Genomic DNA, 17,376 nt, shown 5'->3' on the forward strand with positions numbered 1-17,376 from the left:
TAAATAAATGCTTATATGACATTGCTAAGGATATTCATAAAGAATCTTTTTTTGTTGTTTATTTTTATTTATTTATTTGAGAGTGACAAAGAGAGGAGAGAGAGAGAGAATGGGCGTGCCAGGGCTTCCAGCCACTGCAAACGAACTCCAGATGCGTTCGCCCCCATGGGCATCTGGCTAACATGCGTCCTGGAGAATTGAGCCTCGAACCACGGTCCTTAGGCTTCACAAACAAGCGCTTAACCACTAAGCCATCTCTCCAGCCCATAAGGATATTCCTTAAAGTAGTTACGAGCTGGAGAGATGACTCAGTGTTGTGAGTTCATGTGTTCAAATCCCCAGAACTAACATAGAGCTGTACACTAGTGCTAGCGTCTGCAATCTCAGGGTCAGAAGTGAGGCAGAGGTAAGAGAAGGGCTCAGAAGCACACCGGCCAGCTGGCCTGGAGTCTTAAGAGGTGAACAACAGACCCTGCCTCAAACAAGGTAGACGATAAGGAACAAGACCCACTTCCAAACACACATCCACACTCACACAAACAAGCACTTATATACTTACATACACACACACAGTAGTTATGATGGTGCCTAGTACCTGATACTGAACTTGCAATCTCTATGAGCCTAAAATTATTTGGAAATAAGTTTCAAAGAAAGTAGTTATGAAAAGATTATGCAGTTCATGTATTTATTGGTAATATGTCAAAGGAAACAAATACAAACTCTTCTTGTTAAAATAATGGATATTAATTTTTTTTCAGCCTTAGTCTGTGCTCGGCCATCTCCACCACCTGCTTCCCAGGACTGAGATTGCACAGTGGTCATGTCATCATCTGCAGGGCTCACAGTGGGTAGCCAAGGCATCTCTAAACCTCCCTCCATCCCTGTCTCACCTGTCCCTCACCCCTTCTTTCCCCACTCCACATCCCTGGTCCCATGTCACCTGCCACATTTTCATAATCTTCTCAGGCTCTACACTAGCCACAGAGGGCCTGATCATACAAGGAAAAGAGCGTGGGCTCACTGGGTACTCATGAGCATCCTGCTCTACTACTTCCAGAACATCCCTTCAAGACACCCCAGCTACCCAGAGCAGAACCTCAAGCCCAGCCCTCTGCCAGGATATCAGTTTTTGTTATCAAAAAAATATAAAAGAACAACTTGCATACAGAAATCAGCTTGTGCATCAGAGTCAAAAAACTGTTCCATGGGCCAAATCCAGCCTGCCTCTTGTTTTTGTATAGCCCAGGAACTAAGAACTATTTTTTTGTTTCATTTTGTTTTTCAAGGTAGGGTCTCACTCTAGCCCAGACTGACCTAGAATTCACTATGTAGTCTCAGGGTGGCTGGCCTTGAGCTCATGGCAATCCTCCTACCTCTGCCTCCTGAGTCCTGGGATTAAAGGTGTATGCCACCACACCTGGCACAAGAATTATTTTTATACTGGACATCTTGCAATGAATATAATGGTAACAGTAATTTTAGCCCCAAGTAAGTAAACTATTATGTCACAAAAAATAATTTCATTTTTCTCATTAATAAGCTTATATTTATAATACTGTCTTCAAATATTTTATTCCTATTTCAACCAGTAAAAAAAAAAAAAAAAAAAAAAATGGTGGAAATTTGCTTTCTCTCCTAGTACTTACTTATATCTTTAATTTTGCCTCTGGACAAAGTTACCAGAACAAAGAAATTGTGACCAGAAATCTCACTTTGTTTTATATTTGTTCCCATAAATATGAGCAAAATTAAACCAGGCACATAATAAAGAATTTTTATTGGAGGCTTACCTGTTTCGAGCAGGAGACTTCCCAGCATCCTCTTGAACAGATACAAGTCTTGTAGAAAGAGTAGTATTTGAGGAGTCTGGATGAATCAAACTATAAATATAAATAATATAAATATAAGTATAAATATAAATATGTGTGTGTGTGTGTGTGTGTGTGTGTGTGTGTGTATGAAAATACTAAGACTATTTTGGACAGCAAGAAGCCTTACCAAAGAGGTACTCTAACATTTGAAAGCAAATTAGCTCTTTTTCCCTGCAACAATGAGATTAGGGGTTACTTAATTCTTCCTTGAAGGTAAAAACTGCATAATTTTTATCTTAAATATATTAAATGCCAGGCTGGAGAAGATGGCTTAGCAGTTAAGACATCTGCCTGCAAAGCCAAAGGACCCCAGTTCAATTCCCCACATAAGTCAGATGCACAAGGATGCACATGCATCTGGAGTTTGTTTGCAGGGGTTGGAGGCCCTGGCACACCCATTCTCTCTCTCTCTCTTTTTCCCCCATTTCTCTCTCTCTTAAATGACAAAAGAATGATAAGCTTTTCAAGTGTATGGCCTATCAATCAATAAAGCAATAATTTTGGTTGGATGGGGGGGGCTTACAAAAGTCTCTCCATATTATACACACAAGATGAAAACAACGTAAGAAAGAAACCTTGAGTTCCAAAATTACACTCTCAGTGCCCACAACCACTGGAATAGCACCACACAGCATCAGACAAACCTATGTCCAAGTATAGTCTCTACATCTATATCATCAGAAAACATGAGTTAAAAACTTTAAGCTCAGCCAGGTGTGGTGGTGTACGCCTTTAATCCCAGCACTGGGAAAGCAGAGGTAGGAGGATCACCGTTGAGTTCAAGGCCATCCTGAGACTACATAGTGAATTCCAGGTCAGCCTGAACTAGAGTGAGACCCTACTTGGGGGTGGGGGGATAAAAAAACTCTAAGCTCTCTAATAGAGCATATTTGGTATTATGCTTAAGAAAATTAGTTGAAGAAAAAAATGCAAAAACTGATCAAGCTAGGATTCTAATTCAAAAAATTCTTCCATGGAAGAGTTTGCAACATTATCTACTACCAGTCAGTACAATATATTTGGTCATAAACATATAAAATATTCCTTTGGAAGACAAGAGATCTAATTGCATGTGGCAACAAACATACATTACATACACCCTCTTTCTCAACGAAGACTACATTAAGAATTATTAATGACTTTTGTTGCCTAAGCGACAAACAGTCATCAAGACCATGCACATGACATGCACCGTTCTTGGTACCAACAGTAGAAAAGTGAATAAGAAAGACATAAAGTCTTTCATCCATGGCAATTATATTCTAGTCACTTAATTTTACTATCCATAAACATCTGTGACCATTCTGGAAGTGAGCCAAGCAGAAAGGAGAAAACAGAGATTTGGCAAGTAACAATCCAACAAAGACAAATGTTAACAAAAAACACAGGCCACAGGACTCAGACTGTCTCATGCATGTTTAAATAAAGCTATATTCAATTGACAGTACCTTTGCCAAGCTAGGTCGTCTTCTAAGAATATGTTACGGCTGGCTTTTCTGCTGCCAACAGGTGTTCTGGGTTCACCGGGGTCAAGTACAGACACAGAACACGCAGAATCTGAAAGTGCATTCAAGTCTTCTCCAATGGAATTGCTATCCGTAGAATGAGCATAACTTAAGGCTATTTTTCTACAGTATGTGCAAGCTCGGAGGTCCCCTAGGAGGAGAAAACATAGGGAAAAGGTAACCATGATAAGTTACTTAACAAAATATTTTAAATCTTTGTATTAATAAGTACTCTAGTAGCAGGAAATATCTTCACATTAAGAGTACCCCCCCTAAAAAAAAAGGACTTGAAGAAGTATAATACTTTGGTTGGCTCCGTTGCACATTTTGCTGAATTCATCCAGTTACCAAATTTTTCAAGGTTTTTTTTGTTTTGTTTTTTGTTTTAAGATAGGGCCTAACTCCAGGCCAGGATGACCTGGAATCTACTATGTAGTCTCAAGCTGGCCTCATATTCACAGCACTCCTCCTACCTCTGCCTCCCAGTGCTGGGATTAAAGGTGTGAACCACCATACCTGGCCTACCTCAAATATCTGTTGTAACAAGAAAATGTGACCCAGTAATAATACTAGAAAATTCTGCTCATAAGAGTATTTTCTCAAAATTTTAATAGTAAAATAAGGGTTTCAGCAGAGGTAGGATTTCAAACAGGAAAAAAACCAACACAATCAAAACACATTCTCCCTAGGAAACATGAAAGAAAGAAACTAGTATTAAGGGCTCAAGTATTTGGAAGCCCTGAAAAATAGCCTCCAGGAGTTCACTATGTAGTCTCAGGGTGGCCTTGAACTCACAGTGATCCTCCTACCTCTGCCTCCCATGTGCTGGGATTAAAGGTGTGTGCCACCACACCTGGGTCTTCTAATCAACTTGTGTACATATTTTTAATTGTTATACCTTTATTTTTCTACTTTAGTTATTTATGACCATCTCCACCTATTTCATTTTTCAACTATAAAGGTCTAAAAAGCAAAGCTGTGTCTCCCTCACTATTCTATCCCATTGTCATAAGCATAAAGCCCAAAATAAAAACTGGCTTACTACAGGCTTTGTATGTAACTATTTCATAGTTATACCTTTAAAAATTGTTATACATCACTGAAATGTATTTACCTGTATAGCCCATAAATTTTCCAGGGATTTCTTGATTACAACAACGACTGCAGAAAATCTGACCACAGAGTCGGCAGTGGTGTCTGCGCCTAAAGGTTGTAAATTTTTCACTGCAGTCATAGCACTCTTTACACTGGCTATCTGGCATCCAGTATTGCTTCAGGTCACTATCCTGTAACAATAAAAATGTGTGAAAGCATCTGGAAAATACTACTTATTCTGGAAAGATGAGTGAAATTTTAAAAGGTTCTTTTTGCAGATTATGACAAGAAAATTCTAAAATTCAAATGGGGTGCAAAAGACCAAAATGACCAAGCCAATTTTAAAGAAGGAAATAAAACTGAAAGGCTTTTACCAGCCATCAACACTTATTCTAAAGCTATGATAACTTTAGACCAGGATAGGAAAATAAAATGGCACTATGGAATAGAAAAGTGTGTTCTGGTAGATTCTCATACACATATTATGGACTTAGAAGACTCATAATGCACTCACTGAAGGTGAAGGAGTTTTTTTTTTTGTTTGTCTGTCTTTTCACATACGATAGTGTGAGATCCAACTGGATATCCGTGAGGATAAAAGGACACTTGAACACTATTTTCAAAAGTAAAAAAGCTGGTGGAAGAAGCCACAGCAGAATATCTACTGATTTTGACCTAATAAGCACTCAAATATTAAAAAAAAAATAAATCAAGCATAAAACGGGAAAGTCAGGCTGGAGGGATGGCTTAGCAGTTAAGGCACTTGCCTGCAAAGTCAGAGGACCCACATTAGCCATATGCACAAGGAGGCACATGCATCTGGAGTTCGTTTGCAGTGGCTGGAAGCCCTTACATGCCCATTCTCTCTCACTCTCCCCCTTTCTCTCTGACTCTAATAAATAAATATTTTTTTAAAAAAAAGGGGGGGAAGAGTCAATGAGTTAGGCAACACTAAAATCAATTAAGGCCTTATGTACAAAAAATACGGTGCTCACCAGTGTCACAAGTACACAATGTTGCACATGCGAACAAGGAGGTGCATGCATCTGAAGTTGTTCCCAATGGCTGAAGGCCCTGGTGTGCCCATCTTCTCTCTCTCTCTCTCTCAATAAATAAATAAAAATTAGAAAAAAAATGTGCTCACAACTGGAGGAAGTAATGAACTTTCTCCTAAGTCATATTAACCCATTTTCAGTGGGGTGACAAAACCTCATAAGCACTTCATCAGAAATTTCCCAATACCTCCAGATAGTACCTGGCTTTTCCCCTCCATGATTTCCTTGAGGCGTTTCAATACTGTGCTCAGACTTCGCAGCTGAACAGCTGTACGAGGGTCATGACCTCCAAAGACAGGGTCTGCTTTCCTTCTTGTGTCTGAATCAGATTCAAAACATAAAAAAGTAATCTCATAAACAGTTCCTGCTATCTATATCCAACATGGTCATTGTATATATGATACTAAGTGTCCCCAACTGTTAGTTAGCATATCCTATGTTCTCCCAGGCAGTAATGTGGACTGAAAACTAAAACTGTTCTTCAAAAGGATAAGAGGTTGCTGAAAGTATATGATGTTATCCTGTAAAAAACTCCTTCACAAACAAGTGCCACTTAAGAACTCTCTGAAATGTCTGATGGTTTGAGAACCAAGATGGAAGTATCACTTACATGACCCTTCATTAATGATTTCTTGAACGCTATACCTGGCATACATTTAGCAAAAGAAAAAGCAATTCCAGAGAGTTAGCCTAGTTTGTTCTCAAAATTTACATAGTATCAAACAGTTCAGTTCTGCAGATCATCAGACAGAATCTGAACAGAACCGCTCCCAAAGAGTTTACTAGACTTCAGAACATCCAAGATGCCCAATTCTGCACGGAAAAATATAACCAATGTCCAAGCACAATGTGTGCCAGAACACTGCCAGAACTCCCATCTTTCCCCTCCTATCACCTCAGTTCTGCAGCTCTAAACTGGAAGGGATGACTCCCACTTGAAACAGCAAAATGAAAGCAAATCTATCAGTACACAGTCCACACTCCAGCTTTATGGACAGAGTGGAATATGCTGTTCACCAAAGCTGTCATCTATTGTTTCCTTATGATAGGCCAAAATTATAACTGAAGTTTCTACCTATTCCTGACTCCAGCAGTTTCAAAACCGAGGGCAAAATGAAGAAGAGTTGACAAAAAATGAACACAAACTGGAGAGATGGTTTAGCACTTAAGGCTCTTGCCTGCAAATCCAAAGAACCCAGGTTCAATTAGCCAAGACCCACATAAGCCAGATAAACAAGGTGGCTCACCGTGTCTGTAGTTCAGTTACGGCAGTGACTAGAGGCCCCGGCACACCCATACTTTCTATCTGCCCCCCCCCCAATAAATAGATAAGTAAATGAAAATATTTGTTAAAAAAAAAAAACAAAAAGATGAACATCCTATGAGCTTAAACACATTAACCTATGAAGTCTCCTAACCTATACAGTTCTTCTTTATCTCTACATTCACTTTCCAAGGTTTCAGTTACCCAAACTCAAAGAAAACATTTATACTTGTCTCTACACAAGAGAAGCAGATTCACATAACTTTTATTATATTATATTGTAAAACTGTTCTAGTTTAGTATTACTGTTGTTAGTCTCTTTGCCTAATTTGTAATCTAAACTTTATTACAGTTTGAATGTAAAGGGGAAAAATTTATATATATGGTTTGATGTTATGATTTCAGGCATTTTCTAGGGGTCTTAAAAGGTATCCCCTACAGACAAGGAGAACTACTGTAAAATAGAAAATACCCCACGCTGGAACTGCTTCAAACTCATAATTTGCTAGCTTTCCATTAGGTGTTTTGTTCTGGCTGAGTGGGAAAGAAAGGCTCATAAAGCAATGAGAGTTGATATATATAATTCATAAAGAATTTCTTAGACAATTTAATAACTAACATTATATTTCAACTAAAATAATACTTTATCTAAATTACACTGTTTTTAAAACTTTGAAAAATTTTCTACAGTTACATTTAGTTTATACCTTTTATTTAATCATATACCCTGATGTTGTTACTAATATGTATTACAAGGATCAAGCTTTACTCGAGGCTCAAACAATAAAGCAACTCACCATGATTTGCAAGCTGGAAAAAAAAATAAATGAAACTGGGATACACAGTGCTCTCTGGCAGGGCCAACAACAGGCTATAAAGCCAACTGCCGGAAAAAGGATAAGCAGGGAGACCCTTCCTGAAACCATGAGAGTCAGTACCTTCAATGAAGGTTAAGAGGTCCTAAGAAAACAATCTGGTCTAGCTCTCTGCCTTTAGGCAGATAACCTTAGCTGCTACTTCTACAAAATGGGTCCTAGAAAACAAAGCAACACTCCCAGGAGGGTATGGAACTAGTAAATTGTACAATCTCAGTGACAAGAAAAGAAGCCTGCTTGGCCAAACCATCTACAGCTTCTGAAGCTCAAATGCCTCCAGGGGAGAGCCTAAGAACCAAGTGGACTCTGGACTGAACACACAGTAAGGAACAGGCAGCTGCAGTGAAGGAGACAATTTAAGCTGACTACAGACATTTAAGTTCAAATTTAACCTAACACCAAAGGCAAAGTTTGGCAAGCTGCTTCTCTATGACCACTAAGACTGGCTCCTAGTCCAATCCCTTAGCTTTTCTCCATGGAAAAGAAAAACTTGGCAGTACTTGACAAACTAAGAGTTCAGCAAACCAAAGACAATACTTGAAATTTTTCAGACACTAATCTCTAATGCAGTATGGGATTTAATCTAAAAAGCTCCCTCAACTAAGCAGTGTGGCCATGGGTCAGGTTTTTGGGCTTTTTGTTTGTTTTTGTTTTTGTTTTTATCCTGAGGCAAGATTGCACTGTGTAGCCCAGACTGGCCTCAAACTTGCTTATAACCCACCGTGGCCCTCAAACTTACAGATCCTTCTGCCTTAGCTTCTCCACCCATGAGTCAGGGTTAAGAGCTAAGGAGAGTTTATTAAGGTTAAGGTTAAAATGGAGATAAACTGAAATAAAAGCAGAATTTCTCCCCACCTCTTCCATCAAAGTGCTGGGCTTAGGCTCACTGCACCAGAAAACCTGTGTAGGTGAGACAGCCAGTTCTGCTCCAGTCCTTCAGCAAAAAACCCCTCTTCTGCTCGGCTTCTCCTTCTTCCATAGGAAAGTCTCAGCAAGCAACTTGTCAATCACCATTACTCATAACTACTTTTCACTCAAGGATGTCGTGGGGTAAGTAGCCAAAAGGGATAGGTGTGGAATTCAGGGACATTTTGTCCCCAGTGCTGTAGCTTTTCCCCTCTAGCATGCCATGACTGTGGCCCTTCTATCACCTTGAGATGAGCAAGCCACTCCAAGGAGTTTAACAATCTAACAGGAACAGCACAAACCACCTTCTCCCTTCAGACAGTGGTCCCCAGCCTACACCCATCAGAGCAGCATGAGATGAATGAGATGACTGCATAGTAAACTGAGATGGAGAACAAGCAGGCAAGAGAAGCTCAGCGTAGCCAGCCGCAGCGACACTGTATACCCCAACAAGGACAGAGGACAAGAGCAAGTAGCAGCCCATCGATGGAGTTGACAGAGTTCTGCAGCCAGAGGCATGCACATCACACTTCATTAGCATACAACGATAGGTACAGAATCCAGTCACAAAGGTGGAACTAACCTGTGTTCTCCTGGGAATGTGACAAACTGTTCTCTGCTGAAACCCAAGCAAGTAATTAATCAAAATTCAGTCAAGAGATCTGTGTTTTGCCTAAATCAAAATTTAGTCAGGTTTAGGAATTTGTTTTCAAGTATTAAACATTATGTTACTACGTAGATAACTGTTTTATTTATTCTGAGGAGTACTTGATTATTCCAAACATGAAAGTTAAGTCAATAAACAACCTGGAAAACACCGTGAGAGAGAAAATCTGAGCGAGGAGAATAAAGCCACAGTGTTTACCTAACACTGAAGAGCGTCGCTGGAGTTCCTCATTGAGCTGCTTTTTATATGGTATAGGTGACCTCACAGACTGCGCCCTAGAAGAGAGCTGCGGGCTGGACCAACTTCCACTTGGAGACTGCTGCTCTCCTTGACTCCCTTCTCCTCTCTCTGCAGCAAAGGGAGGCTCGGCATTATTTGAAAGCAAAGATTCAGAACCCACCAAAGAGAAGGTAATGGAAAAAATATGTGTTAACTGTAAAAATTGTAGCTTTTCAAGAAAGAAACTGAAAAATACAAAACTATATTCAAATTTTGATACTTTTTGTATACATGATCTTTGGTGTTTTACATTTTATTTGAAATTTCTTGTGCATATTAAAAGAAACAGAACACAAGCTTTACACAAAGGCTTGGCCTTTTTGATGCCTAATGGGAGGGGTCTCTCTGTACTACAAATGTGGTGTACAGCACAGTAAATGATCTTTAAAAAAAAAAAAAAGATGATTTAACTGGACCTGATGGCACACGCCTTTAATCCCAGCAGTAGGAAGGCTGAGGTAGGAGGAACGCAGTAAGTTTGAGGTCACCCTGAGACAACAGAGTGAATTCCAGATCAGTCTAGGCTAGAGGGAGAGCCTACCTCAAAAAACAAACAAAACAAAACAAAAATGAAGCTTTTAAAAAAAATGCTTATTTATTTGAGAGCGATAGAGAGAAAAACAGGCGGCGGGGGGGATGGGTGCGCCAGGGCCTCCAGCCATTGCAAATGAATTCCAGATGCATGTGCTCCCTTGTGCATCTGGTTAATGTGGGTCCTAGGGAATCAAGCTTCAAATCAGGGTCCTTAGGCTTCACAGGCAAGCGCTTAACCGCTAAGCCATCTCTCCAGCCCCTTTTTCTTTTTTTTTCTTTTTTTTTTTTTTCGTCAAAAAAGCTTTAATTTTTTGGTCTGGAGAGATGGCTTAGTGGTTAAGCGCTTGCCTGTGAAGCCTAAGGACCCCAGTTCGAGGCTCGGTTCCCCAGGTCCCACGATAGCCAGATGCACAAGGGGGCGCACATGTCTGGAGTTCCTTTGCAGAGGCTGGAAGCCCTGGCGCGCCCATTCTCTCTCTCTCCCTCTATCTGTCTTTCTCTCTGTGTCTGTCGCTCTCAAATAAATAAATAAATAAATAATTTTTAAAAAAATGATCTGAGATCGCTCAGTGATTAAGGCCCTTGCCTACAGAGCTTAAAAACCAGAGTTTGACTCCCCAATACCCATGTAAAGCCAGATGTACAGAGTGGCCCATGCATCTGAAGTCATTTGCAGCAGCTAAAGGCCCTGGCATGCCCCTTCTTTCTCTCTCCCCCACCCAATCTCCTTGAAAATAAATAAAAATTATTTATTTATTTATTTACTTACTTATTTGAGAGAGAGAAAGAAGCCAAAGAGGGAGAGAGAGAATGGGCGTGCCAGGGTCTCCAGCTACTGCAAATGAACTCCAGAAGCATGTGGCCCCTTGTGCAGCTGGCTTACATGGGTCCTGAGGAGTTGAAGCAGGGTGCTTTGGTTTTGCAAGCAAATGCCTTACTTGCTAAGCCATCTCTCCAGTCCAATAAAAATTATTTTTAAAATGTGGCAACAGTGTTTATAGTACTCTAAAATAACCACTAGTAAGATTCACTTAGTATGATTAAAATGTCTACTAAACTGTCAACCACCTCCACCAAATTCCTTAAAACAAGGATTATCATCTAACACATCTCAAATAATTAATATGAATTATCCAGGCATGGTGGTCCATAACTACAACCCCTCTCATAGGCAGATGGATTGCTGGATTTTCTTTTTAAATATTTTATTTTTATTTATTTATTTGACAGAGAAAGAGAGAGGGAGGGGGAGAGAGAGAGAGAGAGAATGAGTGTGTCAGGGCTTCCAGCCACTGCAATCGAACTCCAGACACATGCGCCCCCTTGTGCATCTGGCTTACATGGGTCCTGGGGAATCGAACCTGGCTCCTTTGGCTTTGCAGGCAAGCACCGTAACCACTAAGCCATCCGTCCAGCCTAGATTGCTGGATTTTCAAGGCCAACCTGGTCTGCATAGTGAGTTTGTGGCCAGCCTAAACAGAATAAGTTCTTGTCTCAAAAAAAATAAATAAATAAAGAGGACAAAGTAAAGGCAAAACACATGCGCCTTAAAAAAATTCAGATAAAAAATTACTTAAGGAAGGCTCATTTTAAAATTATATTTTCATTTGATATCAAGTGCCCTTTAATCTAATGGGCTTAGGTCATAACAGGCCTACTAACAGCTTCAAATTTTTGAAAACTATAAATTACGTCTGCTCTGTATAATCTCACTGTTTTAATTAGAACCTTTTGGCTATTACCTCCTCCCCCAAAGTCCATTCTGTGAGCTTGAGAATGTTACACTACATTAATAAAAAAATGTGAAAAACAAAAAGCAAATACTTTCTCTTTAAACATACAAACAATCCTTTAACATTTCTTTTCAATTCAGATAACTAATGAGATTCCAGCAAAAGTGCTACCTTCTTCTTGGGCAGGAAGACCTGGTGACCATGGTTAAAGCAGCCACCTTGTTAATAGTTCACTCTCTCACAGACTCAGCATGAACACTGAATAAGGGACATGGGGAGAATCAAAACTGTCTTTCTGATCTCTGAGAGTCTTACCTTTGTTAAATCGAAAAAGATTTACAAAAGAACTATATGCTGACTTAAAAGGGGGCTCATCTTGATCAGGAGTCAAAGGTTTAAAGTGGGTGAGATGAGAAGGACTAGTCGGGGAGCGAGGCAAATCACTGGCAGAGTCCAACGCTGGCACACTCTTTTCATCTGTGGCCATCTCATGAGTCTGAAAAGCAAAAGAAAGGAAAAGTCTTCAAAATCCACACCAAACAACATGCGAACATCTGGAAAATCCAACTGTACGACAAACTCTTCTCTATGAAAACAAAGAGAAAGAAAACCTACTTCACAAATGGAAATCAAGGCTGAAGGACACCACCACACAGAAGAAAAGAAAGCCTCAACACCTAAAGTTAAAATCAATAGGGCTGGTCTAATTTTAAATAATGCTACTCAAATTAAAAACTTAAAGTTAACTTAAAATTTGTAGGTAAGGCCTAAAATGAACAGACAGAAAGAGAAAAAAAATTCCTAAGCATTTGTTGTTGTTTTGTTTTTCATCTCACTCTAGTCTAGGCTGACCTGGAATTCACTGTATAGTCTCAGCGTGGCCTTGAACTCTTGACAATCCTCCTACCTCTGCCTCCCAAGTGCTGGGATTAAAGGCACGGGCCACCACACCCGGCTACAGCATTTTTGAAAAAAATACACAGTAAACAGCTTTCTTGTTAATTACAGGGGAAAACTAGTTTTTACAAAAGCATATAAATTCCTCAGCCTTATTTTACATATTTCAACTTTTCCTTTAAGACTAACATAATTATGAGCCAGGTGTGGTGGTACATGCCTTTAATCCTAGCACGTGAGAGGCAGATTAGAAGGATCTCCATGAGTTCAAGGCCACCTGGAGACTACAAAGTGAATTCCAGGTCAGTCTGGGCGAGTGAAACCCTACCCCAAAAAGCCAAAAATAAATAAATAACATAATTATATATCTCAAGAAAAGAAACATCAAGCTGGCCATAGTGACATATGCTTTTAATCCCAGCATTTGCGAGGCAGAGGTAGGGGGATCGCTGTGAATTCGAGGCCAGCCTGAGACCACACAGTGAATTCCACTCAGCCTGGGCTACAGTGAGATCCTACATTAAAAAAATGAAAAAAAAAAAGTCATTCTTTACTTAATAGGTTGGTTTTGTATATATGTAAGTAGAATGATTGAGATGGGGAATATTTTTCCCCTTTCAGCCTAAACAGAAAAAGAAATTATGATCATGACCTTCTTTTAATCTTTTTAATAACTAAGAACACATAATTTAGACAAAGCAATAAGTCTAATTACCAGATAAAAGTTGCAAAAAAGGCTTATTTTTTATCCTGCATAAAGATAAGAACCATGTGGAACTCCAGTCATTAAGACACTACCATATATAATCTCTTCTACACATTACAAAGAGGACATTATACTCTCCTAAAATGCTTTTCTCATTCAAAGTCACTACCAGATCATTCTATTTTCACCACAATCCTCAAAGGCACATAAAGTACTCCTTATTGTGACATTTTACCTATGAAGCAACCAAGGTACAAAGAACACAATTTTCTTAGAGGGCATCAAAGAGACAGCAGACTTATGACTAGACTCCAAGTCTTACCACAAAATTCCTCTACAGATGAACTTTGTAGTTCTTTACAAACTTCCAATTCCAGCCTGTGGGCATTCACTAGACCTCAACACTGCCAGACTAGTGATTCATTAATAAATTAAATCAGAATTGAAACCACTGACAGACAAGTTTTTGACAAACATTTATTGGGAGGGATGGGGCCAAAACCAGAAAAGTGGAAGGGGCTGGAGAGATGGCTTAGCAGTTAAGGCATTTGTCTGCAAAGCCAAAGGACCCAGGTTCGATTCCTCAGGAGCCACGTTTGCCAGATGCAGAAGGGGGCACATGCATCTGGAGTTCATTTGCAGTGGCTAGAGCCCCAGCACACCCATTCTCTTTCTCTCTATCTTTCCCTCAGTCTAATAAATAAATAAAAATAAAATATTTTTTAAAAGTGGAAGAGGGGCCAGGCGTGGTGGCACACGCCTTTAATCCCAGCACTCGGGAGGCAGAGGTAGGAGGATTGCCCTGAGTTCAAGGCCACCTTGAGACTCCATATGGAATTCCAGGTCAGCCTGCGCTAGAGTGAGAACCTACCTCGAAACCCCCTACCCCCCAAAAAAGTGGAAGAGGGGCTGGGAAGATGGCTCAGCAGGTTAAAGGCACTGGTTTGCAAAGCCTGTAGCCCTGAGTTCAATTCCCCAATACCCACATAAAGCCAGATGCACAAAATGGCACATACACCTGGAGTTCATTTGTACTGGCAAGAAGCTTTAGCGTACCCATTCTCTCACTCTTCACAAACAACTCAATTATTTAAAAATAAAATTAAAAGGAAAAGGAATGGGGGAAGAAGAGGACAGTCATGAAGGGCAGGTCTCTAATATTACCTATTGGGGAGATGATAAGTGTCATGACAATCTATATTGCAGCATAAAGGGCTAGAAATAAGATAGCAAATTTGTTTTGTTTGATTTTGTTTTTGTTAAAGAGCACTGGAGAAAGATGTGATGGCAATACAACTTAAGAATATAAAAGTGGGCTGGAGGGATGGCTTAGCAGTTAAGGCGTTTGCCTCCAAAACCAAAGGACTGAGGTTCGATTCCCCAGGACCCACATTAGTCAGATGCACAAGGTGGCGCATGCTTCTGGAGTTCATTTGCAATAGCTAGAGGCCCTGGAGGGCCTGTTCTTTCTCTCTCTCTCTCTCTTCCCTCTCCCTCTTTCTCTCTGTCAAATAAATAAATTTAAAATATTTATTTAAAAAGGACACAAAAGTACTAACATAAGTAGAGCTACCAATCTACTTAAAGTGTCTTAAAATTACTTCTACAGGTCATTCAGGAAAAAAAAAAAACAACTTTGATTAGGTTTGGAGATATGAAGTTAAAATTTACCACTAAAAAATATTAAGGATAATCTCTAAACAAATATAATCATATAGGATTAATCATCATGACAGCAACATCCTAAAAAAGTTACATTACAACTCTCATTTTTGACATCATAATTACTGTTTGTTATAGACTATGTCTGTTTCCTCACAGGTAATTAGCAATATTAACCTACTTATCTTAGGACCTCTGATGTGTCACCAACACTGTAACAGCTTCACAGTATATTGTTAAAGCTAATCAGAAGGGTAACCAGGTATTAAATTATAGAAAATAGATAATTTATCAGCTCATATCAAAATTTTTGGTGAAGGGCTGGAGAGGTTCTATTCTCCAGGTCCTACCTAAGGCAGGTGCAAATGGAGGCATATGCATCTGGAATTTGTTTGCAGTGGCTGGAGGCCCTGGTGCACTCATTCTCTCTTTCTCTCTGTCTCTGATAAATAAATAAAACATAAATAAATCTTTTTTTAAAAAAATAGCTGAAAATCCAAATATCAGCTGGTCATTTCTAGGGACAGAAAATTTTTTTTTCTCTTAAATACTAAACTTTTATTCAATGATGCAGAACAGCTGAATACAGTAACTGCTCCCATCATAAAACGGTTTTTCGGGGGTAGGAGAGAGGGCTCAGCGGTTAAGACAGTTGCCTGCAAAGTCTAAGGACCAAGGTTGGACACCCCAGTACCCAGGACAAGTCAGATTTACAAGGTGGCACACGCATCTGAGTACGATTGCAGTGACTAGAGGCCCTGGTACATATTTCTCTCTCTCTCTCATAAATATATATATAAAATATTTACAAAAAATAGCAGTGGTTTCTTACTGGGGCCTATAGCCTCCTCAGTCACATGTTTGTTTGTTTTAAAGGGTTTTGTTATTCCCCTTTTGACCCATGCACCGACAAAACACTAAAGAAAAACCACAACAGGATCCCTATTCCTCTTCTGAGAAGTGACAAACACAGAGGACCTAGGAAAATAAGACTTGCTTCTCAAAAGCAAGAAGCTTAAACTGTGTGCAAGCTTTGTCACAAGACCAAGTCCAAGAGTGTGAAACTAAGAATGCGTGTGTGTGTGTGTGTGTGTGTGTGTGTGTGTGTAAAACTAACAATAGAATGGAAGTACTAGAGTGACAAGTAGCAGAAAGGCCAAACCAAGACAGTGCAATTCTAGGGAGACTCACCACCAATTTCACATCACAGGACAGTCAACCCCTGACCATGTCACACATAAACATACATCAGATACAAGGAAATAACTTGTTTTATACAGAATTCTCATCTTTCCTGAACGCCTTAAGATTTATAAGTTGGACAGAGACCCCCAAATTCCTAACAGCATCCACCACGTTCCATCTTCATCCTACGTCCACAGCAAAACGGAAGCACTACTTGGGAAATCGACTTTCCACCACAAAAGACTGAAATAAAGCTCCAATGCAACAGCCTCGAGAACGGCTGAGCAAGCATTTCCTAGGAGCTGGGAAGATATCTGAGCCCCCGAGGTCGGTATCCGGTCCGCAGCCCGAGAACGTTCTTCCCCAGGCTAAGGGGATGCGTGCACCTGTGACAGCCTCGGCCCCTGCCCTCGGAGGGCATAAGTTGGTGCCCAGCGGAAGACGCGGAGAGTGGGTGCAGAGAACTTCTCCCGCCGTGTTTCTTCAAGACGCGCTTCCCCTCCACCCGGGCAGCAGGGCTGGCGGCTGCAGGCCGGAGGGGGCTGCCTCTGGAGACAGCTCCCCGGCCCAGGCTCGGCCGCGGCGGCCTCCGGCCCTCCCCCAGCGCGAACTTGGCCCCGAGCGCCCCAAGCCGGCCTTCTCTCCCCCGGCCAGCCGGCTGCCGGCCGCCGCCCGCCTCCTCTCACCTGCGCCTCCCGCCCCGGCCCCCGAGGGCTTCGCTCCACCGCAGACGCCGCTCGGTCCCGCTCAGGTGCCGGGAGCCCGCGGGGGGTGCGCAGCGACCGCTCCCCAAGCCGCCGGCGGTTGCGCCAAGGAAATGTAGCTGTGGACTAGGTGGAGGAGGCGTCCTCTCGCTGGCCTCCCACCTCCTCAGGCTCCGCCCCCCGTTCCTCCTTCGCACCAATCCGCAAGCGGGCCCGCAGACAGGCTCCGCCCCCTCGCCTTCCCGCCCGCCCGACGTTCGCATCAGATGCTCAGGCAGAAGGAATCGAACCCAGAGAGGATCGTGCTGGGCTCGATGGAACGCAGGCCTCACTCAGCCTTCCTGGAGGAAGCCTGGAGCCCCGGTGCGCGCAGGCATCACGCGTGCGGGTCACCGGATGGGTGCTTCGAAGGATCCTGGCCACCGCACGTGGGCG

The 17,376-nt window shown here is 41.3% G+C and overlaps 1 protein-coding gene and 1 non-coding gene across 6 annotated transcripts in view; both read right to left on the bottom strand.

Moving 5' to 3' along the window:
* Pikfyve (phosphoinositide kinase, FYVE-type zinc finger containing) overlaps positions 1-16,998 on the bottom strand; it is a 77,839-nt gene extending 60,841 nt beyond the window's left edge. For 3 of the 5 annotated variants that reach the window (XM_045147389.1, XM_045147388.1, XM_045147386.1), the window contains exons 1-8: positions 16,924-16,998; positions 12,103-12,283; positions 9,440-9,589; positions 9,158-9,193; positions 5,730-5,848; positions 4,494-4,665; positions 3,323-3,530; positions 1,794-1,883 (exon numbers count right to left, since the gene is read on the bottom strand). In XM_045147389.1, the coding sequence (XP_045003324.1) occupies positions 1,794-1,883; positions 3,323-3,530; positions 4,494-4,665; positions 5,730-5,848; positions 9,158-9,193; positions 9,440-9,589; positions 12,103-12,274 (947 nt within the window). In that variant the 5' untranslated portion in view covers positions 12,275-12,283; positions 16,924-16,998. Of the gene's footprint in view, positions 1-1,793; positions 1,884-3,322; positions 3,531-4,493; positions 4,666-5,729; positions 5,849-8,523; positions 8,569-9,157; positions 9,194-9,439; positions 9,590-12,102; positions 12,284-16,923 lie in introns of those variants that run through there. The other 2 variants (XM_045147387.1, XM_045147390.1) reach the window with 2 other exon arrangements.
* On the bottom strand, positions 759-839 carry LOC123460506. Its single transcript, XR_006637055.1, has one exon.
* Positions 16,999-17,376: the final 378 nt, after the last annotated feature.

Source organism: Jaculus jaculus, chromosome 4 (genome assembly GCF_020740685.1).
Source record: "Jaculus jaculus isolate mJacJac1 chromosome 4, mJacJac1.mat.Y.cur, whole genome shotgun sequence".
NCBI lineage: Eukaryota > Metazoa > Chordata > Mammalia > Rodentia > Dipodidae > Jaculus > Jaculus jaculus.